General features: G+C 46.6%; 1 protein-coding gene across 1 annotated transcript; it reads left to right on the forward strand.

The window, feature by feature from the left end:
* The first annotated feature begins 14,554 nt into the window (after positions 1–14,554).
* Positions 14,555–26,097, forward strand: Tgm7 (transglutaminase 7). The gene is made up of 13 exons (XM_048332058.1): positions 14,555–14,603; positions 14,749–14,955; positions 16,065–16,310; positions 17,368–17,486; positions 19,157–19,285; positions 19,389–19,566; positions 21,536–21,674; positions 22,369–22,472; positions 22,828–23,070; positions 24,250–24,576; positions 25,021–25,181; positions 25,462–25,595; positions 25,749–26,097. Exons 1-13 carry the CDS (start codon positions 14,555–14,557, stop codon positions 25,906–25,908), a joined length of 2,196 nt encoding a protein of 731 aa, XP_048188015.1. The 3' UTR covers positions 25,909–26,097.
* Positions 26,098–26,479: the final 382 nt, after the last annotated feature.

Below are 26,479 nucleotides of genomic sequence, written 5' to 3' on the forward strand. Positions count from 1 at the left end.
CAAGTGCATTTCATACATGTAATTAAATAGATATAGGCCAGGGTTTAAATAGCAGGACCACCCAAATGCCAGGGTTTCCCCCATCTGAATGACAACTGAAATACCAATAATTTCATGACTATTTTATGTGTGAATGGTCTAAATGCAATGCTTATTGTATAAAAGAGAGAACTTGCTGATTATATACCTATAACTCTGTAAATGTTTGTATAACATTTAAATAAAGTTCAGATACACAGCAGAATACATTCCTAGTCACCTAAAAATTTAATTATCTCTTTAACCAGTTATAAAGTTGTCATTTAAAAGACTGACATAAAGACATATTTAAATGAACCTTGACTTGGTTAAAACTCAGTATCCTAAATAGCCAAAAGCCTGACAAAATTAGCAGAAAACACAAGCAATTGTCTTGATTTTTAAAAACAAAAACAAAAAGAGGATCACTGGAATTTTAGGCCAGAGGCCCAACTGTAGGAATTCCAACACGACCGCTCATCCACATACACCAAATAGAGAGATGATGGATTTTGAAGGGCAGAGAAGGGAGGCTGTGTGATGGGAATTCCCCCAGGAAGAGAGATGTAAGCTTTTCAGCCCATCATCAGGATACAGACGTGAGCTTGACGTTTCATTAGAGGAAGAACTGAGACAGGGGAGCTATCTTCCTCTTTGATGAAGGAACAATTTATCTCCTTTAGAAGTGGGAGCTTTCTAAAGCAGCAGGTATAAAGAAATCAGTTCTGATACAAATGGCCAGTGTCAAAACTTTCTTTTGAATTCATGCATAAAGCTATGAATATTAAGACATGTGAGGCTTTGGACCATTTCTTTAGCCTTCTAAGAATGGAACTATAGGATGGTGTCTTCACCTAGGAACCCATTGGTAGGTCAGGACAGCCCATCTTCTAGGGCATACCAAAGCCAAATAGTGGGCATGGGTGTCAAATTCGTTTTTTTTTTTTTTTTTTTTTGGCCAGTCCTGGGGCTAGGACTCAGGGCCTGAGCACTGTCCCTGGCTTCTCTTTGCTCAAGGCTAGCACTCTGCCACTTGAGCCACAGCACCACTTCTGGCCATTTTCTGTATATGTGGTGCTGGGGAATTGAACCCAGGGCCTCGTGTATACGAGGCAAGCACTCTTGCCACTAGGCCATATCCCCAGCCCCATGGGTGTCAAATTCTTTCCAATGTAACACAATACTACTCAGGAAGTGAACTCCAAGCTATGGAGAGCTGGTTTCCCATTTCTGGAAAAGAAAGAAAGATAGCACATAACCATAATTGATTTCCCTACTTACAGGAAGCATCCTTCCTTCTTGTGGTGATCTGGCCTGCCCCCGAACCCAGAAACTACCTGTGAGCCAACCACACAAGTCTTGAGGGCAATCCCCTCAGAGGCTACCACCATACGAACCTACCTATGGGGGAAGGGTCCTCCCATGCCATAGTGAACTGCCCTGAGATGAGGCCGTTTTGTCAGGGGCTCTGCCCTGTGATCTCCCTCAATCTCGAGGTAGACTGTGGGACATAGACTTTGTGGCCCACAAAGATTTTCATCACAGCTGGATGCATGCCTTGTAGCTGGACAGCCTTAAGGGCCTAGCCTCTTAGAAACCCCCAGGCCCTTTAGAGAAGTGACCCACAACATTTTGTGGTTGGCCAAGGCCTCCTAACTTGGAGGCTCAGGAGATGAGGCTTGTATCTCCTGACTTCCTAGAGGGAAAATGTATGTGTCCTGTAATTTGCATTTTATGTACAGGTACAACAAAATGTACGCTTGCCCTCTGAATTGCTCAAGTTTCTACCTTGTCGAGGAGATGACTAATGAGACAGAAACAGTTTAGGATCTGATTTCATGGGCTCCTGGGGTCAAGGTAGAAAAGGGTTTTGTCTTGTGGAACATGCAAAGAATCGACATGTGAAGCAGAGGTGGTAACTGAGGTCTCAAGTGTTGGGAATGTACCATCATCCCAGAAATCTAGGAAGGTGCTGTGTTCGGTTGCCCTAGAGGTTAGACAGAGAGGGAAACACAATTTGTTTTAAAGGTGGAAAGGCAGGTTAAGAAGGCAGTCTTCTACCCATCAGAGGGGAAGTGAACAGGATTTACTCTTTGTAGAGTGTTAATCTTAGCCACTGTACCCGAGAACTAAGGAACATCTCTTGGATGCTGTGGCAGATCAGGACTACACCTATCCCTTCCTATGGGGAATGGGGTCTGGAAGTACATATGGCAGTAGCTTAATCACTGATCCTCCAGAAGTGGGTCATTGCGTTATTTGTTGGCTCAGGAGTGGGCCACTACATTGGGTACTGACCCAGGTGTGGGCCATCATGTGATGTAGTAATTCCGCCTCCTGAGAGGAAAGTAATCTGGAGCACTTCCTTGTTCCTGCTCCTGTTTAATTACGTGCCTACACTACCACTCCTCTCCTTCACTCCACAGACCCCACTGTTAACCACAGAGGGCACGGACCAAAAATGGGTATGGCTACCCCCAGGAAGAGGCCTTCTGGATGGAAGTCCCACGACTCAATGGCAGAGACTCAAAAGCTGATCCTAGACAGTGGGTGTGACTGATTTCATTAATTCCTCTTGTCTTCCACTCCTGGCTATATAACTGAAGGCCTCTAAGCCTCTCAGTCTCCTGGGCTTGGTCAACGACGTTCAGCCTGGTAGTGCCAGTCAACTCATCCTTGAAGAATATTCGTACGAGACTGAGTTTGCATTCTACCAACACTTACCAGCTGTCGAGAAAGCAGCAGGACTGCTCTGTGGGGAAAAAAAGTAAGCAACCTGGGGATTCTCTATGACTTCTGGGTAGCAGACCTTGGGAAATACATGACCTCCAGCTCATTTAGTTTGAGGAAGGATTGGTGGTATTGTACGTCGCATGCCCTAGAAAGTCAGCTTTATTTTGTAAATGGCTCAGCCCATTCAGATGAGATCATCTGAGTGAACACAGAAGAGTCAGGGAATCTAGAGGGGAAGACAAATTATTCAAATGACTATTTAGATATTTAGAGTCTGATCATGAGAACAACCATGTTCCAAGTGTATAAACACGTGACCTCAGGTAGCTAGGGAAAGCTTCTGAGAGAAACTGAGATTTGAGCTGATGCAGGAAGAGTGGCCAGGGAAAGAAAAGCTTGGGAAAAGACTTTCTGGGAATGTGATAACAAAACATCAACAAGCTAGGAAGAAGGGGAATTGAGGGAGATGTGCCTGGTGATGGGGTCAGGGTACAATGAGGTGGCATTGGAGCTCTGGAGCAGTGCAGACCATTGGGAAGTTATAAGCAGGGGTGTGACCTCATCAGCTTAGTTGGACATGCTGTTTCAAAAGGACATTCTGACGAGAATGGTGAGAATGAGACTGGACTCTGGACCATGGTAAATTCTCCATGGTTAGGAATCTTCCCTTGTGTGGCTTAGCAGCACTCTATCTGACATTGTGACGATCATGAATATTACCATTATTACTAATGTTTATATAGCATTTTATGGCTTACCCAGACATTACATATTTTACTCTGAAAGCAATTCCACGAAGTAGGCATCGCTGTTGACCCCATTCTGCACGTTCCTTTAAATAATACAAGTGGCTGAGGGAATGGCTTAAGTGATAGAGCACTTGCTTCACTTGCTTAAGCACCAAGTCATGAGTTCAAACCCCAGTATAACACACCACAGCAGTCATACAAAGGAACTTCTTTTTCTTTACAAGAGATAAGGAGGAGGATCCATAAACCTAACTTGTGTAATGTCAGTTGAGAAGCAAACAAAGCAAGCTCCAAGAGGCCAGAGCAGGACCCTGAATCACGTCCTCCAACTCAAAATCTGTGCTCTGTCCTTTTGGCCAAATGACTATAGAATGGCAGGTCCCAAACAACTGATGATGTTTTCTTTTTATAATAATACAAGGATGAGGAAGAACTAATATGAATTGGGGTTATGATTGATTTTGAACTAGTTGAAGTCGAGGGTTTTCAAGAGGAGATACATGAAAACACATAGAAGGGTGTGAAGCCAGAGGAGGAGCTCAGTGTGATCATACAAGACAGAGCGTGCTGTCATGTTTTGGAACAAATCTATTGGAGTAATTAACCCGCAGAGCTCAGCCTATTATCCACACAGTGATGATTCTTTAGTAAGACTCTCTTTTCTATAGTCTTTGAAAGACTTGATTGTATCAGGCATGTGTCTTATAGGGAAAAAATTTATACAGCAAACAGTATGATATGATCAGTTCAAGGACAGGATTTGTACTGCCCTGGTTGGTATTGAGTATAATTTAATCAATTGATCATAACTTAATTAAAAATTGGTTGCCCAATATAGCTGATTAGAGTGCCAGGAAGGGGTGACTAATCCATAATAAGTGAGGGAGAAAAAAAAAAAGCCAGGTACTGGTAGAGCACACCTAGAATCCTAGCTACTCAGGTGGCTGAGATCTGAGGACCTCAGTTCAAAGCCAGCCTAGGCAGGAAAGTCCATGAGACTCATCTCCAATTAACCACCAGCAAACCAGAAGTGGTGCTGTGGCTCTCAGTGTCAGAACTCTAACCTTGAGCAAAAAGAGATCAGGGACAGCCCCCAGGCCCCAAGTTCAAGTCCCATGACAGTAGAAGAAGAAAAACGAGGAGGAGGAGGAGGAGGAGGAGGAGGAGGAGGAGGAGGAGGAGGAGGAGGAGGAGGAGGAGGAGGAGGAGGAGGAGGAGGGATAGGGCTAATCAAAACTTCTATTTGATCAGGGACTACCATGGTACCTGAAGTCTACCATCCTAGCTACTTGGGAGGCAGAGATGGGGACTGAGGTTCCAGGCCAGCCCAGGTATAAATGTTCTCGACACTCCATGTCCTTCAGTGACAGGTCATGGCGGCATGTATCTGTCTCCCAAGCTAGGGGCGAAGCACAATGGCTGGGATTACGGGTGCATACCTGTCATCCTAGGGACTTGGGGAAGTTGCACAAATAGGAGGGTAACAGAGCAGATGAGCCCCCTACACACAGTGAGACCCTATCTCAAAAATAGCCAACACATACCAAGTGCTGGTGGCTCATGCTGGTAATCCTAGCTGTAGAAGAGTCTGAAATCTAAAGGACTTCGTTCAAGGCCAGCCTAAGCAGAAAAGTCCAAGAGACTCCATCTTCAAAATAATCAGCAAAAAAGCCAGGCTAGAGGCATGGCTCAAGAGTACCAGCCAAGCAAGCAAGCAAGCAAACTGAGCAAGCCAGAGCCCTGGAGTTCAAACCCTAGTACTAAAGGAAAAAAAGGAAAAGGAAAAGATCAACACAAAGAAGTATTGGTAGAGTGGCTCAAGTGGTAGAACGCCTGTTTAGTGAGGGTGAAGACCAGAATTCAAACCCCCAGTACTGCCAAAAAACTCCCACAACAGTTAAAAGTTAAAAAAAATAGGGCTGGGGATATAGCCTAGTGGCAAGAGTGCCTGCCTCGGATACACGAGGCCCTAGGTTCGATTCCCCAGCACCACATATACAGAAAACGGCCAGAAGCGGCGCTGTGGCTCAAGTGGCAGAGTGCTAGCCTTGAGCGGGAAGAAGCCAGGGACAGTGCTCAGGCCCTGAGTCCAAGGCCCAGGACTGGCCAAAAATAAAAAAAATAAAAAAAATAAAGAATCAAACCAGGCAGGCACTGTGGCTCACACCTGTAATCCTAGCTACTCAGGAAGCTGAGATCTGAGGAGCACAGTTCAAAACCAGCCAGGGAGAAAAGTCCCCAGGAGACTCTTATCTCCAATTAACCACTCAAAAACTGGAAGTCGGCTGGAAATATGGCCTACTGGCAAGAGTGCTTGCCTCCTATACAAGAAGCCGTGGGTTCAATTCCCCAGCACTACATATACAGAAAACGACCAGGAGTGGCGCTGTGGCTCAAGTGGTAGAGTGCTAGCCTTGAGCAAAAAGAAGCCAGGGACAGTGCTCAGGCCCTGAGTCCAAGGCCCAGGACTGGCAAACAACAACAACAACAACAAAACTGGAAGTGGAGCTATGATATGAAGTGATAGAGCATTAGCCAAAGAGCTCAGGGACAGTGCCCAGGCCCTGAGTTCAAGCCTCACAAGGACAAAAGAAAAAATAAAACCAATCGCTCACAATTATAAAACCCTAATATCTAAAGTAGTGCATTAAAGCCAGCTTTCAATTTTCAAGTTTGAAACTCTTGTCTCTGATTCCTTTCTCTCCATGTTGAAAACAATTTCTTTATGAAAGGATCCAAAGTGTTACGCAGACTCAAATGGCAAGAAAGAAGCATAAAAAGGCAGAGCCAATTTTACTTTTATAACAGACCTACTGGAGAAAGGACGCATTAGTGCATTAATCCATTAATGGATTAATCCATTCTGCTCATGACTTAATTGCTTCTTACAGGCTCCACCTCTTAATATCTCACAATGGAGATTAAATTTCAACATGATTTTAGTGAAAACATTCTAACCATAGAATCCAAACTAAAAATCCCCAAATAAAAACAGTTAAAAAAAATAGGGCTGGAGGCATGGCTCAGTACTAAAGTGCCTGCCTAACAAGAGCCAGGTCCTGAATTCAAAATAAATAAATAATACTTGAGATATGAAAACTGACTTTCCCATAGCATTTTTCCCAAGTCATCACATTAAAGCATTCATTTCAAATTCATGGTAAATGGGCTTAGTGGTAGAGTGCTTGCCTAGCATGCATGAAGCCCTGGGTTCGATTCCTAAGTACCACATAAACGAAAAAGCCAGAAGTGGTGCTGTGGCTCAAGTGGCAGAGTGCTGGCCTTGAGCAAAAAGAAGCCAGGGACAGTGCTCAGGCCTTGAGTCCCAAGCCCCAGAAGTGGCAAAAAATAAATAAATAAAAATTTAAAAACATGGTAATTGGTTTGATTTGTAAATTTTTACTTTAAAAAAAATCCCTATCTTCAAGACACAGTAAGATTGTAATTATGGGGAAAACCCTCCTTATGCATAGACAAACTATCAAGAAGGGAATTTACCAAACTATATCTTCCACTATTTTTTAAATGTATATTCAAAATATTAATGTAGAATTTCATTTTTTTTTTTTTTTGGCCAGTCCTGGGGCTTAGACTCAGGGCCTGAGCACTGTCCCTGGCTTCTTTTTGCTCAAGGCTAGCACTCTGCCACTTGAGCCACAGCGCCACTTCTGGCCATTTTCTGTATATGTGGTGCTGGGGAATTGAACCCAGGGCCTCATGTATACAAGGCAAGCACTCTTGCCACTAGGCCATATCTCCAGCCCAGAATTTCATTTTTTATTCCAAAAATTACTTGTCAAACGTCTTCCTTAAAATATATATACACATATACATATATACATGTACATATAACTAAATAGTATATGAAGTGTATAGCATGATATTATATATATATATATATATATATATATATATATATATGGTATTTTTTAAGGCTAGGCCTGGTGGTGTATTCCTATAATCCCAGCATTTGTAAGGCTGAGGCAAGGCCGTGAACTCGAGGCAAGTTTGAGCTACACAGTGAAACCTTATCTCCAAGAAAGAGAGAAAGAGTTGGGGTGGGATGGGACAGAAGCTTTGGTTACAATAGGCGCAGGAATTTCCCATGAATCACCTAGATTATCCCGAGGAATTATGCGCCTCTCGCATCCCGCTGACCATGATCAGTAAACACGTAAATAGCTTTGTGTTTTCTTTGCTGCACTGATTTGACCAATCTGAATTCCTCACCCAGGGCGTTGAATGGATAACTTCTACTTCCCTGTAGCCTGTCAGTTTGGTAAACACATACCCACAAGTCCCAGTCCCCTACCATGGTCTTCCTACCCCTTTCCTGACTTTCTCTTAAAATTATTTTTTCTACTCTGATGAAAACATCTCACGTACACCCACTGTGGATTTCTTTTTATTCATTTAGATTATTTTTTTGCAAGATTGTAAAACAATTTATTACAAAAACTCACAAACTGCATCCAAAAAATTTGTAGTAAACTTAGGGAATTCGCCACACAATGCCATTGAAAGCTACCTTTGGTTAAGCTCCTTCTCCTCCCCACCCCTTGAGCTGATCGGACATCTTTGGATAGGAAGATCCCTCCCATGGATTAGCATCTTCAAACACACACACAGGTGTGTTCACTCGTGTCTTGGCTGCGCTCTCTTCAAATATTTAATAAAGCAATCACCATCAGTCATGATCGAGTCCATCTGTGTAAACAGTACTTTTCTTACAGCATGAAGATAAGCTGTACTGCTTTTGTCTCCTACATGTCTCCAAAGTTGACATCATAGCCCCAGAACAGAAATTCTGTCAACTTTATTTTTTTTTAATCGACAGCATAATTCGCCATTTCAACAGGCTTTGTTTTTCTTCAAGATGCCTTGCTCTCTGGGCTGAAATGAGCTGTGCAAAACCTCTTCTGTAACCAATTTGCCCCTTACCTCCCTGAGCTATGCCATCTTTTGGTTCTTCCCATCCCAGCCTTGACACTCTTGGTCCATGCTAGACTGATCTGGTTTAGGATGGAGGAGATACCAAGCCGCAAAGGGACAGACACAAACCACACTTGCCTTGCATGTAACTTGGGAGTCTCCTCAGCTGAAATGGGAGACCACAGAAACAAATCCCTCAGTGAAGGTAAAGGCTTAAGGCAGAAGCTCCTTGCAAAATGTACCCTCAACAATGAGAAATTTCAGGGTAGGGTTGGGAGGAGGAGGAAGTGACAGCCCCACCCGACTCTTAGGATGGAAGGAAAGTGTCTAGCAGGACAGCTCTAAATGCTCCGAGAGGCCATTAAGAATGGGATTCTAACGCTGACTAGCTCAGGGCTCGGCCATTGGGAGAAGGAAGGAGATGGATCCTGGTGAGTACTGGTAATCTCTTTAACTTTTCTGGAGTGTTCCATCAGGAGAGGGGAGAAGCCTGGAGAGGACAGGGGATGCCGGGAAGGGCCGGGAAAGCCGATAGGGACAGTTCATGGTTTATTGTGTAATCCAGCACCTGCCTCCTTCCTATTTCTCCACCTGCATTTGGACCTTGGGGCACAGAACATAATAGCGGTTCCTTTTCTTTCCTGAAGCTGAAATGGGGAGCCTTGGGGAGGCTGGGGAGGCCCCTAAGGACTTTACATATACACCCCCACTTTCCCACAGGAAAGCACAGTTAAACAATTGGATCAACTGCTTCCAGACACTGCTACCTTATATAAAATTGTTTTATACAAATGAGATTGTGTATTACACATATATTATGTAGTATATAAGAGAGATCATGTATATTACGTATTATTTGAAATTTTGACTTTTTTTTAAACTTCGTGGTATCAGTATGTATTAGTCTATCAAAAATTGGTAATGACTTACATTTTTCCATACTAGGAATATAAGTACAAGTTACTTTTTCAAAGTCTTGATTTTTTTTTTAGCTTGTTCGCATCCCTCATCGATGGACATTTAGAGCTGTCCTTATAATTGCTGTTATAAACAGTAGTTAAATGGATGTCCCCATTGATAGAATTTTGCACAGATGTGCAAACATTTTTCTGTGCAAAATTTCTAAATGAATAACTGTTGGATCAAAGGCTGCATCCACCTTAAGTTTTGATGGTTAGCAACTGATTATCTCTTAAAAGTTTATGTGAATCAGACTCTCACTATCAGGATATGAGAGTCCATTACCAAATGCCCCAACAACATAACTTATTATCTTCCTGATACCTCATAGGGTACATATAGGTAGGGACAGGAGGAGATCATGCACATAAGACCTGGAGCTTAGTAGCCAGCTATAGCTATAGAAGCACGGCTGCAGAGACTAAAGTGTTTCTGTTATCCGAAATGCCTGGAAAGGGGGTTGGGAATATGGCCTAGTGGTAGAGTGCTTGACTCGTATACGTGAAGCCCTGGGTTCGATTCCTCAGCACCACATATATAGAAAATGGCCAGAAGTGGTGCTGTGGCTCAAGTGGCAGAGTGCTAGCCTTGAGCAAAAAGAAGCCAGGGACAGTGCTCAGGCCCTGAGTTCAAGACCCAGGACTGGCAAAAAATAAAAAATAAAAAATTGAAATGCCTGGAAAGGATTTCAGGGAGGAGATGGATGCAAAGTCCTGCTGGAAAAACTGCTACAATGGAGGCTTAGATGTGAAGGAAGGGGCGGGAGCCATCTAGCTGTGGTCCTGCTCTATTTAGCGGCCACCATATGAAAAGACACACAATGGAAGACATGCTGGAACCGCACTCGGGAAGGCTTTGATTCCTCAGGTTAAGGATTTGGGTTTGAAATTTTGTGTTAGGATGCGTTTATTCTCTCACAGTTCAAAGAGGTCTAGAACACGACAGTAAACTCAGCACTTTATGCACTCCCATATGTGTGTGAGACATATTATATATATATGAATATAAGCATTATATATTATATATGAATATATGTATTTTTTTAAGTATTAAACTTTTTATTTTATTTACTTATTTTTTTTTGGCCAATCCTGGACCTTGGACTCGGGGCCTGAGCACTGTCCCTGGCTTCTTTTTGCTCAAGGCTAGCACTCTGCCACTTGAGCCACAGCGCCACTTCTGGCCTTTTGTATATATGTGGTGCTGGGGAATCGAACCCAGGGCTTCATGTATACGAGGCAAGCACTCTTGCCACTAGGCCATAGAGAAGCGAACAATGACTAGAAGAGAAGGGACTGGGCCCACGTGGCATTTGGCGGCCGGCGGGCCTGCTCTCTGCTGGCTGGGCTGCACGTGCCTTACTTCTGCTGTCTTCATCTGGAGGGGTCCAGGCTTGGGCAGTGGACCACTTCACCTGGCCTGGGTCTTCATCCACCAGTCAAGATATGCCAATGCATATTCGTCAGCCTGATGCACGCAGTAGGGTGGTCCCTCCTCTCCTCTTCCCGACACCTGTATTTAAGTCCTCATTAGTCTTTGCCTTACATGGTTGCAACAGAACTAACTCTCTTGGCCCTCCCCACCCTTGTCTTTTTTCCCCTCCGGTCTGGGCTAAACACCACAGCTGAATTAATCCTCAAGAACAGCTTCTATGCGGCCTCACCGGCTCAGAAACCTGTCTTTAATCAAAGTAACACTTTCTCCAAAATACAAAAGGAAGGCATGTCTAAACACTGAAAAAGTTAAACCTTCCCCACAATTCCACTGCCTAAAGAGACTCTGTCACGTGCTGTGTTTCAGTCCCTTTGCATTGGGCTTTTCAATACCTAGAGTGCAATTTCCCCTCTAGTCTCTAGAGAGTGGTTTTTCCTCCAGTCTTTGTTTTGTTGTTTTCTTCCTCCTGATGTCCTCTTTGATGATAACATCAGATAAAAGGAATAAGGTGGGGCTGGGAATATGGCCTAGTGGCAAGAACGCTTGCCTCATATACATGAAGCCCTGGGTTCGATTCCCCAGCACCACATAAACAGAAAATGGCCAGAAGTGGCGCTGTGGCTCAAGTGGCAGAGTGCTAGCCTTGAGCAAAAAGAAGCCAGGGACAATGCTCAGGCCCTGAAACCAAGCCCCAGGACTGGCCAAAAAAAAAAAAAAAGGAATACGATTGAAGGATATTTAAGTCACACCAAAAAGCCTTACGCTTGTATTTTTGTATACAACTGATGATCCTATTCTTAAAAATCCTAGAAGAGGAATTGACGGGTCAAAATGTGAATCCCTTCTTAGCCTTGATGCACACACACACCTATGGACTCCGCAACGATCCCAGAGGAGACGCCAAGGAAGGCAGGACCTGTGGAAGATGAAAGGGAAGCTTCTGGAGCCAGCCTGGCTGGCTGAGTCCTCGCTCCGCCCGGCACCCTTCGGCATGCGGGGAGCAATATTAATACTTCATTATAGACCAGGCACTGGTGACTCATACTTGGGAGACTGAGGTCAAGAAGATCATAGTTCTAGGCTAGTCTGGACAAAAAATAAACACAAAAAAAAACCGAAGTCTGTCCCACCATCCCCATGGGAAGCATAAGACACAGGCAGATGGCGTTCCAGACTCGGGCTGGGTAAAAAGTAAGACCCTATCTCAAACTAATCAGTACCAAAAGAAAGGGCTGAGATATGGTGGCTCAGCAGTAGAACACATCCCCACAAAGTGTGAGGGCCCGAGTCCAAACTCGAGCACTGAAGGGCATACACACACGCATGCATGCACACACTACAAGACAGAGAGTTAGGAGACTATGTTATTTCAGACATAAAAAAATGCTCCTGCAACTGACCTGTAGCAAGCAAGCATTCCATAAACATAAGCCATACTTTTCTGAAATTAGCTGCTATGATTTGTTTGCAGCATGGGGGAACCGGGGTTCCGGAAGATGATGAAAGTCTCATTCTGGATGTTCTCCAATGCTCTGCAGAAGATACTATGATAGTGATCAAGAGCTCAAGAAAGAAAGCCTCAGGCTGGGAAGGTGGCTCAGTGGTAGAGTGCTTGCCTAGCATGCAGGAAGCCCTGGGTTCAATTCCTCAGCACCACATAAACAGAAAGAAGGAAGGAAGGAAGGAAGGAAGGAAGGAAGGAAGGAAGGAAGGAAGGAAGGAAGGAAGGAAGGACACCCTCATTGGGTGTCTGCCTCTGAGCCAAGACACACGTAGGCAGATGGAACCATGCCTAAGAGCAGAACTGTCCCAGGCTTTAGTTTCTCAGAAGACAGGAATTTCATTTCTCAGGATTACTTACAGATAGATGGCTGTTTTAATGTCTTTTTTTTAGGCTGATAATAGATTTGAATATAACTTGATCCTTTTATACTTGTGTCTGTGTCTTAGTCAAACAAGTGCCAGGAGTCCTGTGTCTGGAGCTTACTTTTGCTCCTACTTACATCATTAACTTCCGTGGGACCAGGGCCAAGTCAGGTCTTGTGTATGCTGACATGTTTTTTTGTTTTGTTTTGTTTGTTTTTTAATTGATTCTGCTTAATTTCCTGCATTGTTGAATCTCTTCTTGATTCTCTTGGCTCTTCTTTCTGGCTTCCTTGGAAGTCTCTTCTTTTAGTCTCTTAATCATGTCTCCTTAAAGAGAAATTTCACACAGTCGCAGTATACCAAGCTTGAAAAACTGTCCTGCATCCTGGCACTGGTGGCTCACGCCTGTAATCCTAGCTACTCAGACAGATTCAAAATACCCAGTAGTGTTTGGGACAACTCTGTTCTTATTCATAAGGGAGATTTAACAAGCACAATTGAAATCAAGTGCAAATAAATAGCAGCACAATCTCTAAAAGCTTCACTTTCCGTGCACCTTCACCATTTATTCAAAGTTACACAAGAATGTGAAGGATTGAGGTCTTCCATGATATAAAGCCATTTCAAATCGTTTTCTGAGCCAGGCACTGGTGGCTCATGCCTGCAATCCTAGCTACTCAGGAAGCTGAGACCTGAGAATCGTTAAAGGTTCAAAGCCAGCTTGGGCAGGAAAGTCTGTGAAACTCTTATCTCTAATTAAATACCAGAAAACTGGAAGTGGTGCTGTGGCTCAAAGTGGTAGAGCGCTAGCCCTGAGCAAAACGCTCAAGGCTGGCACCCAGGCCCCGAGTTCAAGCCACAGTTTCCTGTGGTCTCAGTTGGGCATATAGAGAGAAAGTAAGATAATTGAGAACCGGTATTTGGGCATCTGGACAGCAAATCCACATTGGCAGCAGCCTCCCCACCTGCCATGCCCCCTGATGACAACAGGATGATGGCCATGTTCTTACAATTTTCTTTGGAGCACCGGGATTTGAACTCAGAGCATTGCTCTTGCTAAGCAGCCCTTGTTACCGCTTGAGCCAGTCCGCCAATCCCATGTTGGCTAATCTTAATGTCATTTGCCTTGTTATTCGTGTCGAAGACTCCTTCTTGAATTGTTTTAATAGATCTTTTTTTTTTTTTCTGTGTTAATGAACACCTTTTCTACTTTGGGAGCCGTCTTGGCAAACATTTCCATGGTGCTATGTCCAGATTGTCATGCAAAAGCTTCACCTCCTTTTCTTCTCTCTTAGATTCTAACTCACTTTCATGACCATGTTAGAACTGGAATATTGGTCGTCGGTCATTGAATATATCTCTTCTTGTAAGAGAATACATGCGCTCCCACTGAGTCTCTGTAACATGATGCTGTGATAACTAGATCTATTTCAATAAATGGTTGACTTGGAAAGATCGGGGTCTTACTGTGTAGCCTAGGCTGCGCTGGAACTCAGGGTAATCTTGTCTCAATTCACAAGTGCTCGGATTACAGGTGTATGCACAACCCCTGGCTTCCATAACTGAAGTTTCATCTGGTTCCATCAATTGTTGGCACTGGACTACTCAGTTCTACATCAACCTTGGGGCCACGCACCAGCCCAAACTTCTTGTCTGTAAACTGTAGCAGTATTCATGAGCTACCATGAGTAGTTTATTCGGTATTTGTTGCCTTTTACTACTTTACTTCTGGATAAACTTGTTTCTAAAAAAGATAATCTGCTCATTACGACGCCACAGGATGGCGGAGTAGCTTTCTGGTATCTAGTAGCATTTTGCTTTGGGGGATCCCAGTGCTCTAGCATTGTGGCCTAGATCCAAGCATGGAGGTCACCGGGATTGAGGTCGCCCCCTTTCCCTGGCCAGGACCTGGTAACTTGCCCCATGACAGAGAGTCACGATATTAAGAGGCAAGGAGGCAGAAGACCTGGGACAGGAGTCTTACCTAAATCAGAGCCAGGGTCCACAGAAACAATTTAAAAGTTGTGAATATGCCAGGGAGTCACAGCTGGGCAGTGACCTGTCTTGCCCTCTCTCCTAGTGGGAGACTTGGAGCTCCAATCCGTGGACCTGCAGACTCCCAAGAACAACAAGGAGCACCACACGCAGGAGATGGGCCTGAAGCGGCTCATCCTGAGACGAGGCCAGAACTTCAGCCTCAGTCTCAAATTCAACCGCCCCTTCCTGCCCCAGAGGGACCACATCACCTTTGTGACTGAGACTGGTGAGCGCATCCTACCCCCAGGAGCTCTATGGGCACCCCTAAAATGTTCATGGGCAGCCCTTCCCTCCCCCCACCCCCCCCTGCTGGTACTGGAGCTTCAACTCAGGGCCTCGCTCCATTTGCAGCTTTCATTGCTAGTTAATTGGAGATAGGAGTCTGCAGATACCTGTGCCCAGGCTGGCTTTGAGGCTTTGATCTGTTTCCTTGGCTAGCTAGGATGAGCGTGAGCCGCGGGCACTCAGCTCTTTTTTTTAACTTACCACAGGGCCTTGGGTTTCCATAGAAACCACAGGGCCTTGGGTTTCCATAGAAACCCAGCCTGGCCTTGAACTCGAGATCTTTCTACCTCAGCCTCCTGAGTGTTGGGATTACAAGCCTACCATGCCCAAGTTCCCTGTTTCTCCTTTCTGAGGGTTTTTTTTTCCTCCCCCTCTCTGCTCCTAGGGTGCTTGGAACCCTCGTGCGGAGTATTCTGTTGGTGCTGTTAGGAATGATTTGGCAGCTCAGCAAACTGCACCAGTGACCACGATGGCCAACCTTTTTGAGTTTTTAGTTATTTTTCTCAGTTAGTCGTAGGGCTTGAACTCAGGGCCTTGGTGCTGTCCCTAAGCTCTTCAGCTCAAGGCTAGTACTCTACCACTTTGAACCACAGTGCCACTTCTGGTTTTCTGGTGGATAATTGGAGATAAGAGTTTCATTGACTTTCCTACCCAGACTGGCTCTGAACGGTGATCCTGAGATCTCAGCCTCCTGAGAAGCTGGGGTTACAGGTGTGAGCCACCAGGGCCCAGTTTATGATGGCCAGGCACTGTGGTAAAACTACACACACACACACACACACACACACACACACACGCACACACACACACCATCTCATCTATTCCCCACAATAGGCTTTGAGGTAGGCACTACTGTGAACCCCGTTTTACAGATGAAACCAACAAACAAGACACACCCTCAAGATCGTAAGTGGTTTGCCCGCGGATCCCCAGTAACAATAAAAACCCTTAACCAAAAAGATTAGCAAGAGGTGCGGGAGTGGGGGGGGGGGGAGCCTAGGCCCTGAGATCATCTGAGCCTCCTTCTGGGGGTCATCCTTTCCCACTCAGGACCCCAGCCCACGGAGCTGCTAGGGACACGAGCCACATTCTCACTCGCCCAGACCCAGCCTGGGAATGTCTGGAGCACTTCCGACTTCATCACTGACGCCAACTCCCTCCAAGTCTCCATTCTCTCATCGGCCAATGCCGTCATCGGCCACTACACGCTGAAGATGGCGATCGCTCGGAGCCAGGGCCATAGTGCGACTTACCCACTCGGGGCTTTCATCCTGCTTTTTAACCCCTGGAGCTCAGGTAAGACCTGCTCCCAGGCTGCTCTCCTAACCAGATCCGTCAAGAATGTTCTGTGAGGTTCTTCTGAGAAAATCTCAGATGATAAGTCACTGCCTATCTGTGCAACAGGTTATCATGTACTCTCGTGAAAGAAAATACCTTTTCTTTTTTCTTTTTGACACAGGGTGTCATTATTTCAGCCCAGGATGGTCTTAAACTCAACCCTCCGGCCTCGGCTTCCTGAGTGCTGGGATTCTATGTCTGTGCCGCAGTGTCCGGCTGTAAGCCTAAGACGGCATTTAAAAACAAAGAATTTAAGATGAATCGAAAACCAAAGAATTTTTTTTTTTTTTTTTTTTGGCTAGTCCTGGGCCTTGGACTCAGGGCCTGAGCACTGTCCCTGGCTTCTTCCCGCTCAAGGCTAGCACTCTGCCACTTGAGCCACAGCGCCACTTCTGGCCGTTTTCTGCATATGTGGTGCTGGGGAATCAAACCCAGGGCCTCGGGTATAGGAGGCAAGCACTCTTGCCACTAGGCCATATCCCCAGCCCCCAAAGAATTTTTTTTTTTTAATGCCACGATGAGACTACGCACCGTGTGATGTTAAAAATCAATAATCTAGGGCTGGGGATATAGCCTAGTGGCAAGAGTGCCTGCCTCGGATACACGAGGCCCTAGGTTCGATTCCCCAGCACCACATATACAGAAAACGGCCAGAAGCGGCGCTGTGGCTCAAGTGGCAGAGTGCTAGCCTTGAGCACAAAGAAGCCAGGGACAGTGCTCAGGCCCTGAGTTCAAGGCCCAGGACTGGCCAAAAAAAAACCAACAATAATCTAGCAGATGGCACATAATATTAGTTTTAATTATGTTTAGCTTACAGTTCATAGTTTTGAAAGTATAGACTTCTGGAGAAATTTATGGTAGACTTTGAAGCCAGTCTTAATATCGGCTGCCATCAATCCACTGGCTGAACTTCCAGTTGCCTGAAAAATACTGTGATTACTGGTTTTTTTTTCCTTTTTTAATTTTATTGCTCTGCTTTTTTTCGGTTTGGGGATTTACCCCTGCTGCTACTCAGAGGACGATGTCTACCTGCCAAGTGAAACACTGCTACAAGAGTATATCATGAGTGATTATGGCTTTATTTACAAGGGTCATAAAAATGCCATCACCTCCTGGCCCTGGAACTATGGTCAGGTAACACTCTCACCTCAAGGTGGGCCTGGGGTGGGATTGTGAAGGCCGGTCCTTCTACAACTGACTGCCAGCTCGTGGAGGGTAGCTAACGAAGAACACAGTGTGAAGTCCTGAGCCCAGTGTTCACCCAAGGAGAGGAGCAAGGAAAGAGGAGGAGATGCTTTTCCTTTTTAGCTATTGCTGTTTCATTATGAGAGGCTTAAAATGACATCCAAGTAGACTAGCTACTAGAATGAACCTTCAGGTGCCCATTTCTCAGCTTCCATAGTGACCAAGTGATTATGTCTTCCTTCATCCATTTCAGGGGGTCGCAAATGATAACGAATGGACCAGATATTACCTACTGCCTTTAAAAAAAATGTGTGTGTGTAGGGAGATAAGGATGATTTGACACAGGATGTTGCTATGTGTCCTAGGCTGACCTCAACCATATTACATAGCCCAGGATGGCCTTGAACTTGCAATCCCCCTATCTCTGCCTTCCAAGTACTGGAATTCTGCCTGGTTTCCTGATTCCCACCAATTATTTTTGCATTTTAAATTACTCTCACATTTTAAAAGGTGATTCTTTTTTTAAAAGCTTCAAATGAATATTTTGTGGCTAGGTGTATGGTCTATCATGTGTATAATCCCAGCTACGCAAGAGGTATAGGCAAGCGGATCAGTCAAGACCAGCCTAGGCAAAAGTTAGGCCCTTAACTGTTTTTTATTTTTAAAGACTAAGGCGAAAGAGACTAGGAGTATTGCTCAAGTAGTAAGAGCATCTGCCTAGCAAACGCATGAGTCTGAGTTCAAATCCTAGAACCACCAAAAAAAAGGAACGATATTCTGTAACCTTAGAGATTACATGAAGTTCACATTTCAGGACCCATCAGTCACATTTTAATGCAAAACAGCCATGCTTATTTATTGAAATGTCTGTGTCTGCTTTCATGCTGTACTGGCAGAGCTGAGTTGTTGAGACAGAGCCTATGGCCAAACAAGACCTTGCCCTCTACAGGAAAAGTGTGCCAGGCTCGCCCTCTACTCCTCCTTTACCCTCCCAACCACTGGGATTTCTGAAGTAAATGACAGACACCACATTGTTTAATCCAATAGTACGTCAAGAGATGAATAGATAATAGCTCCGAAAAGATGACGAGTCTTTGTGAAAAACTTAACCAAAGTACTTGCTTGTAACTGGGGAAAAAAGTGGAAAAAAAAAAACCACTCTAATAAACATCAAATATTCATTTCCCGCACAGAGAGGGGACCGGGGCCCTGGATGGCTTTTTTTTATTTCTCAGCCACCAATCACAGCTAATGTGGTTTCTCTCCCACTATGTTCAAAGGCCTCAGGGAAACGTTTCCCAGCGTCTCTTCTCGTCTACCCTCTCCTTCCAAACCTAGTTCCAAACCTTCCAAATCTTCTCAGCCAACAGAGATCACTCTCTTAAAAATTATTTCGCATTTTCTGTCAGAACGACACCGTTTTGCATCCCAACAAAAAGAAGTTCATTGAGGGTAAGAACCCTCTCCTCCCCCAACACACACACACACACACACACACACACACACACACACACACACACACACACACACCAGCGCTGAGCGTCTGTCAGGAAGTTAACGTTTCGGAACGCTATAGAGCTGTGCTCTTCTCTGTCTTCTCCCTTGGCATGTCTTGGAAGTTTGAAGAGGGCATTTTAGACATCTGCTTTGAGATCCTGAACAAGAGTCTGTATTTCTCCATGAACCCACCCAAGGACTGTTCTCAGCGGAACAACGTGGTGTACGTGTGCAGGGTGGTGAGTGCCATGGTAAGGATAGAAGGTTCTGGGCCCTGGCTGAGGACAGCCTGAGCTCTCCGCCTCAGCCTCAGCGTTGCGGAAACCCACCTGCCCGCCCGCCTCTCCTCTGCAGATCAACAGCAACGACGACGACGGCGTGCTGCAGGGGAACTGGGGAGAAGACTACTCCCTGGGCGTCAGCCCGCTGGAGTGGAATGGCAGCGTGGCCATCCTGCGCCAGTGGTCGGCTAGCGGCGGGCAGCCGGTCAAGTATGGACAGTGCTGGGTCTTTGCCTCTGTTATGTGTACGGGTGAGTGAAGGTCAGGCAGGGATGACCTCCATCCCCAGAGGAGATGATGAGGGTTAGAACCTGCATGCTGTACGGCCTCCCTAGTTCCCACACTGGGGGAGAGCCGCTTAAGTCACCTGGCTGACGAGCCCCGGGGAGCAAGGGTGTTGCGTGCATCATCAGTTATTTACAGTCGAGCACAACGCCGCTGGTCCCACGATCTGGATGATGGGGGAGACAAGACGGGTACTGAGGGGCTGCTTGTCTCTCCACGGCGAAGCAGAGACGGGGGCCAACGGGCTAGGCTTTTCTGAGAGAGACAACACGGCCTGGCAGTTGCATGCAGTGCCACAGACAGAGGAGCGTGCTCTTTGAGCGATTAGAGCTGAGTGTTCGGATCAAGCGATCCCACTTGTTTACTTGTGAACTGGGCTGAGACTACTGTAATGCCCCCAGCGTCCCTGGCTCTGCCTTGGGCTGGAGGTTCCTGGGGCAGCCAGGTAGGCGTTAAACAGGTGACCTTGGGTCTTCAGACTCCAGGGTCAAAAAATCCGTGATCTTGCTCCTTCCAAGGAACCTCGGTGAGCTGAAACAGCTCTCTCTTTTTGGTGGGTACTGAGGTTTGGAACTCAGGACCTCACACTTGCTAAGCGGATGCTCGACCATTTGGAGCCACACTCTTAGACCTGCCTTTTGATGGTTATTTTGGAGATAGAGTCTAGGGAACTTTCCCTTTTAATTATGCTTTTAGTATCTTTATGACTCAAGGGCTTTTTTGGGGGGGGGGTGGCTGGTCCTGAGGCTTGAACTCAAGGCCTGGGCTCTGTCCTAAGCCTCTTGGTGCTCAAGGCTAGTGCTCTACCACTTCTGGATACTTTTATTGAATTTAAGTAGTTGTACAAAGGGGTTACCACTCAACAAGTTGGTTTATAAGTCAAATGCATCTTAATCTTTCATCATTTAGAAATATATTTTTTTTTGCTGAGCTTGAACTTTAATCTTCCAGATTGCCTGCTGAATAGCCAGGACCACAAGCATGAGCTACCAGTGCTCAGCGGTTTGTCATTGTTGATGGTCCTTTTACTTTCCAAAGCTTTGTAATGCCCCTAGCATGTGTGTATTGGGGGGTGGGGGGTGTTGCTCCCAGTCTGTGGGAAGTGGAGTGGGCTGACATTCCTGTCTCTGACCTCTTACTCACAATGACGGAGGCAAGGACCTCCGTTCCCAGGATTATCAGCTCTTTGCTTGATTCCATCTGTGTCTGATTCCATCTGTGTCTCGTAGTGGGGTGGGGTAGTTGCTGGTAGGGTTGTAAAGTCTGATCTGTGTGACTATACCTGTGAAATCGTAACTCAGCTTTTGCAAAGGCACAAGAGGGCGCTGCTGACTTTTTAGAATCTGTGTCTACCTCATTGTGGTTTCCTAATCTCCAATCACATTCATTTTATCTCTAGAATGGCACGCCTTCCTATTCATTCTTTAATTTTCTTCTTGTTTTTTCAAGCTATGGTTTTCAAGTAGAACTTCAGGACTGAAAACTCTATGGTCCAATTCTTCCTTGTGTTACACACAAAGAGGCAAACTCAGAAAAGTTAAGCCACTTTATCTCAAGGAGTAGGATTTTTAAAATTCTAATTAACAAATGCTTTAGTCTCTCTCTCTCTCTCTCTCTCTCTCACACACACACACACACACACACACACACACACACACACACACACTTAACCTGAAGGGTATTGAGTAGGAAAAGTCCTAAATGATAACTTGAGCACTGTTTTAAGTGCCTGTGAAATGATTTTTGCCTCTTGGTGAGTGGATACCGTGGACCAAGCAAGCGGATGACAGGATTCTATCTGTGCTCTGGGAATAATTGAGTTACAGGCATGGGTCTATAAAAATCCTCCATCACCTTGAAAGTTACAAATTATGGCTGGAAAACAATAATTCTGCTTGGAAGCAGCTCAGTGATTCTTGTTTTTCTTCCCGACAGTAATGCGATGCTTAGGTGTTCCAACACGAGTCGTTTCCAATTTCCGCTCTGCACACAGCATGGATGGGAATTTGACCATCGACACCTACTATGATCAAAAGGCAGAGATGCTGCCAACTCAGAAACCAGACAAAGTGTGGTAAGGGAGACTGCTCTGTCCAAGGTCAGGGAGAAAATGACCTGCTGCTTTCTGGCTTTGATGGTATCACTGCTCTGTCCATGGCGGTTGATGCACAGAGAGTAATCGCCATCTCTCAGGCTGTCCTGGCTAATTATGTCATCAATGAAGCTGATTTCAGAGTGCAAAAGACATGAGGATAATTTCTAGAGCTTCAACCAAATGCACAGCTGTAGGTCCTGTACGCTGGACCCACGGGTGTTTATTCACCTCAGTCTTCTCTGAGTCTGCATTGTTGTTTCTCCTCCTGGAAACTTGCTGGAATTGCTGTCTGGATTCCTCTGCCAGTCTCTCTCTCTCTCTCTCTCTCTCTCTCTCTCTCTCTCTCTCTCTCTCTCTCTCTCTGCATCTTCTTCTCCCTGTGAGACAGTATGTTCTTTTGTTTATGCACCTCAAATCTCTTACCCTCAGACTTTCTCCTTTGCTTTACCCCAAATCTGGTGTGTTGTTTTTCCTTTTTCAACTAATTGTCAGGCAAGAATCATGAGTTGCAGATAAATCCTACAGACTCTTATCTCCAATTAACCAACAAAATGTTGGGAGTGGAGTGCATGTGTGCCATGCTTGTTCATACACACACACACACACACACACACACACACACACACACACACATGTATATATACATGTCCTGTCTCCTTCCTCCCTTCCATAGGAACTTCCACGTCTGGAACGAATGCTGGATGATCCGGAAAGACCTCCCACCAGGCTACAATGGGTGGCAAGTTCTGGACCCCACTCCCCAGCAAACCAGCAGTGGTGCGTGAGGACCGTGGTGGCAGGGGCCAGGCTCCCTGGGAGGCTGACAGAGGTGACGGGGCCTGTGAGAGGGAGCCAGAGAGGAGCCGCGTTTTCCCGCTCCACCTCCTTTCCTGCAGCTGTAGCTGTAGCAGAGCTGTAGCTTCAGATCTGGAGTCTTAACTTTGCCATTGGGAAAGTTACCGGGCCTCTCGGTTCTGTCATCCTGACATGGTGAGGGGGGGCTTTGTGGAGTGACAGTGAGGATAGACGAATTAATGGAGACAAAAGAGCTTGGTCTTTTCTCTACCTCCCACAACTATGACTAGCCACACACACACACACACACACCCCATAACTCCTGTTGCCTCCACAGGCATGTTCTGCTGTGGCCCTGCCTCTGTGAAGGCTGTCAGGGAAGGGGACGTCCACCTGGACTACGACACCTCCTTAGTGTTTGCTGAGGTGAACGCTGATGAAGTCATTTGGCTTGTTGAGAAGGGCCAGGCCCAAGAAATCCTTGCCCATGACACCAGTTCCATTGGGAAGGAGATCAGCACCAAGATGGTGGGATCAGACCAGCGCCAGGACATCACCAACTCCTACAAGTATCCAGAAGGTGCCTGGGATTTGGGGAGGGGTGGGGGTGGCTGCGGGGGTGGCCCTGGGCTAAAGCTGTCACCAGCTGGTCACCTCCTCCTCATGAAGGGCTCTTAGGGGCTTTCCTAGATGCTGCACAGCACGTGGGCCTAGGGGCAGTGTGACACATTCAGGAGTATGTGTCTGGTGAAATCAGAATTCCAATAAATTCAGTTAAACAAATAGTTTACTTGTGGGGCGGGGAATATGGCTTAGTGGTAGAGTGCTCGCCTCCTATACATGAAGCCCTGGGTTCGATTCCTCAGCACCACATATATAGAAAATGGCCAGAAGTGGCGCTGTGGCTCAAGTGGCAGAGTGCTAGCCTTGAGCAAAAAGAAGCCAAAGGACAGTGCTCAGGCCCTGAGTTCAAGCCCCAGGACTGGCTAAAACAAAACAAAACAAAACAAAACGAATACTTTACTTGTTAAGTATGTCCTAAGGGGCATATGTGACATATTAAAAGGCATTCACTATCTGAAACTCAAATTTAAACATATGCAATTTTCCCTGTATGTTTCAAATATTGCATGCAGCTGCTTTTGCCTGGGTCAGTCTTGAACTATGATTTCTCTAGCTCTGGCTCTAACTGGGGTGACAGACACCCTTACCATGCCGATGGTTCTTAGTTAAGATCTCACTCACTTTTTGCCCAGGCTAGCCTGAAACCACGAACCCTTCTATCATTCCCTCCCACGTAGCTGGGGATCTGGTGAGGGTCTGTATTTTACTGGGTAACTCTCTCCCAGGGTAATAGCACTGTCTCCCTATGTCCAAAGCAGAGGAGTAACGGCGAGGGGGAAAGATAGAAACTCAGGAGTGGGAGAGTGGGCGATAGTGATGAGGAGTACTGGTGCTGAGTGCTTACCCTTGGCAGTTCACTTAACACGGCTGTTCGGGGTTGTCTTTGATCTGAGTACTGAGTGATGAAGACAGTGATGAACCAGAACTTGAGGCCAGCACTGAGCAACAGGAGTCTTCATGACTGCAAGCCACCATGCCTCCCCTGGTCACTAAGCCTCCCTGGGCTGCTCATCACACGGTGGTGGTGGGCGGGACTTCCTGACAACATCTGGGGGTTGTCTCCCCAAGGATGTCTCTGGCCCTCAGTCTCCATCCCCCACCCCTGACGTCTTTCCTCTGTCTCCCATTCTGCCAGGATCTCCCGAGGAACGGTCTGTATTCATGAAGGCATCCAGAACACTGCTGGGACCCCAAAGGGCCTCTTCACCCCTCCTGGACCTGCTGGGGTCGGGGACGTTGGAGGACCAGCCAGTGCGGCTGCAGCTACACCTGGCCAGCTCGCCTGTGTGGGGCCAGGACGTGGCGTTCACCCTGCATGTCCAGACGGTTCCGGGCAGAGCCCACACTCGGGGGCCCCTCAGACTGCGGGTGCACTTCTGCGCACAGGCCCTGCTGCATGGGGGCCGCGCTCGGCCGCCCTTCTGGAGGCAAATGGTGGACTTGGATGTGGATGTTGGGCAGGGTTAGTACGAGGCAGATCCCCACCACACCGCACCACATTCGTCCCTGGCAGTGAAGTAGCTGGCTCTGGGGAGCCATGTGCCAGCTGTTGAATCCATGCTATCAGCCCCCCAGGGAAGGCAGCGGTGAGCTCTGGAGATGTCTATGCAGCATACTCTATGTCTTGCACACGCGCATACACACACATACACACACACTTTCTCTCTCCACAAACTGTGTTTGTTTTCGCCACTCCTGGGGCTTGAACTCAGGGCCTGGGCACTGTCCTTGAGCTGCTTTTTGCTCAAAGTTGGCACTCTACCACTTGAGCCACAGCGACACTTCTGGATTTTTCTGTTTATATGATCCCGAGGATTTGAACCCAGGGCTTCATGCATGCTAGGCAAACACTCTCCTCTCCTCTGACCCATTTCTTGGACTCAAGATGATTTCTGCCTGTTCTTAGAGATCCAGTCACTACTCCTGCTGCCCTACAGCAACTACAGAGAGAAGCTGACCGACGAAAAGCTGATCCGACTATCCGGCCTCGCCAAGGTTGAAGGGACAGGGCGAAACCTCCTGGTTCTAAAGGACTTCTGTCTGGAGCCCCCCCACCTGTCTATTGAGGTGAGCCCTCCGAATAGAGCCCGTACTTCAGTTCAAGGTGGAATAGGAAACAAGTTTCAGCTTGGTGCCCATTCCTATATTTGGTAGCTTCCTGGACTAGATTGACCTTCTAGAACAAGCCTCAGCCATTCTTCACTCCTGGTCTTCTATCTCAATGGCAGCACCTTAGCTCTAAGTAGCCGGCCCTGGTGGTCACCAGGAGGCAGAGGAGGAAGGTTACTGCGTGAGCTGCAGTAGTGAGGCCTGGTGCCCTGGCCTCCTCCATCTTCTCTCCACACAGGTGTCTGAGAAGGCTGTGGTGGGCAAGACCCTGAGAGTCCACATCACTCTCACCAACACCCTGTCGGTGGCCCTGAGCAACTGCGTCATGGTGCTCGAGGGAAGTGGCCTCATCAGTGGGCAGATATCAGAAAAGTAAGTGATGCCACTTCCACCTCTTGCACTGGTTTCTCAGAAGCGGTGCCTCCTTGGCCTGCGTCCCCAGGCCCCTCCGGGAAGGAGAAGCTTGGTGGCGCTGAGGAGGGGGGAAGGGGACCCCAAGTCCCACCCAAGCCTTTTCACTTTCAGCTTTGGAACACTGATGCCCGGGCACACCGTCAAAGTTCATCTGGAGCTGCACCCCCTCAAAGCTGGACCCCGGCAGCTCCAAGTCCTCATCAGCAGCGGCGAGGTCAAGGAGATCAAGGGCTACAAGTATATCTTGGTTGCTGAAGCCATGACGTCCTGATACCCGCCCCATCCGTGCGGCACCAGATGGAGAGTGTTTGGGGGAGCCGCGCACCGGTCTCGCTTCTTCCTGTTCCGGAATGGCTTCCCTTTGGTCTACCGATGGTCCTGGGGAGGAAACAAAGCTCTGTTTGAACCACTGTGCATCTTGTGTGAAGAGAGGACGAACGTGTCTTAAAACATACCTATGTAACTGTGCAATAAAGACAAATCGATAAGGTTGGAAGCTAAATATATAAATAAATGTGTCTTTAACCAGTGATGGTGTTCATGCTCCCGTGCCAACAACTGTTTATTGCAACCAACGGCAACCAACTGGCCTGGTTGTCCAGAGGCTCACCTTGAGGACAGAGAAGCTCTCCCCCTACGTGCTTCCTGGCTGTCCTTTTGCCTTCGCTAGAAGCTGTGACCCTTCTATGGACAAGGTGGAGACAGAAGAGAATCTCTCTCTCTCTCTCTCTCTCTCTCTCTCTCTCTCTCTCTCTCCCCCCCCCCTCCAGTTTTGGATCAAAGTATAAAACTCATTTCTTCCATTTCTTTATATGTTGCGACACTTTCTCTACACATTGTGA

This window comes from Perognathus longimembris, chromosome 23 (genome assembly GCF_023159225.1).
Source record: "Perognathus longimembris pacificus isolate PPM17 chromosome 23, ASM2315922v1, whole genome shotgun sequence".
Taxonomy (NCBI): Eukaryota; Metazoa; Chordata; class Mammalia; order Rodentia; family Heteromyidae; genus Perognathus; species Perognathus longimembris.

Bases quoted from the DNA above. Each gene is read 5' to 3' on its own strand.
- Tgm7 (XM_048332058.1), top strand. From the start codon at position 14,555: ATGGAGGTCACCGGGATTGAGGTCGCCCCCTTTCCCTGGCCAGGACCT. The intron at 19,567-21,535 runs GTGAGTGAAGGT...TCTTCCCGACAG, and splicing joins TGCCTCTGTTATGTGTACGG to TAATGCGATGCTTAGGTGTT. The intron at 25,596-25,748 runs GTAAGTGATGCC...TTTCACTTTCAG, and splicing joins AGTGGGCAGATATCAGAAAA to CTTTGGAACACTGATGCCCG.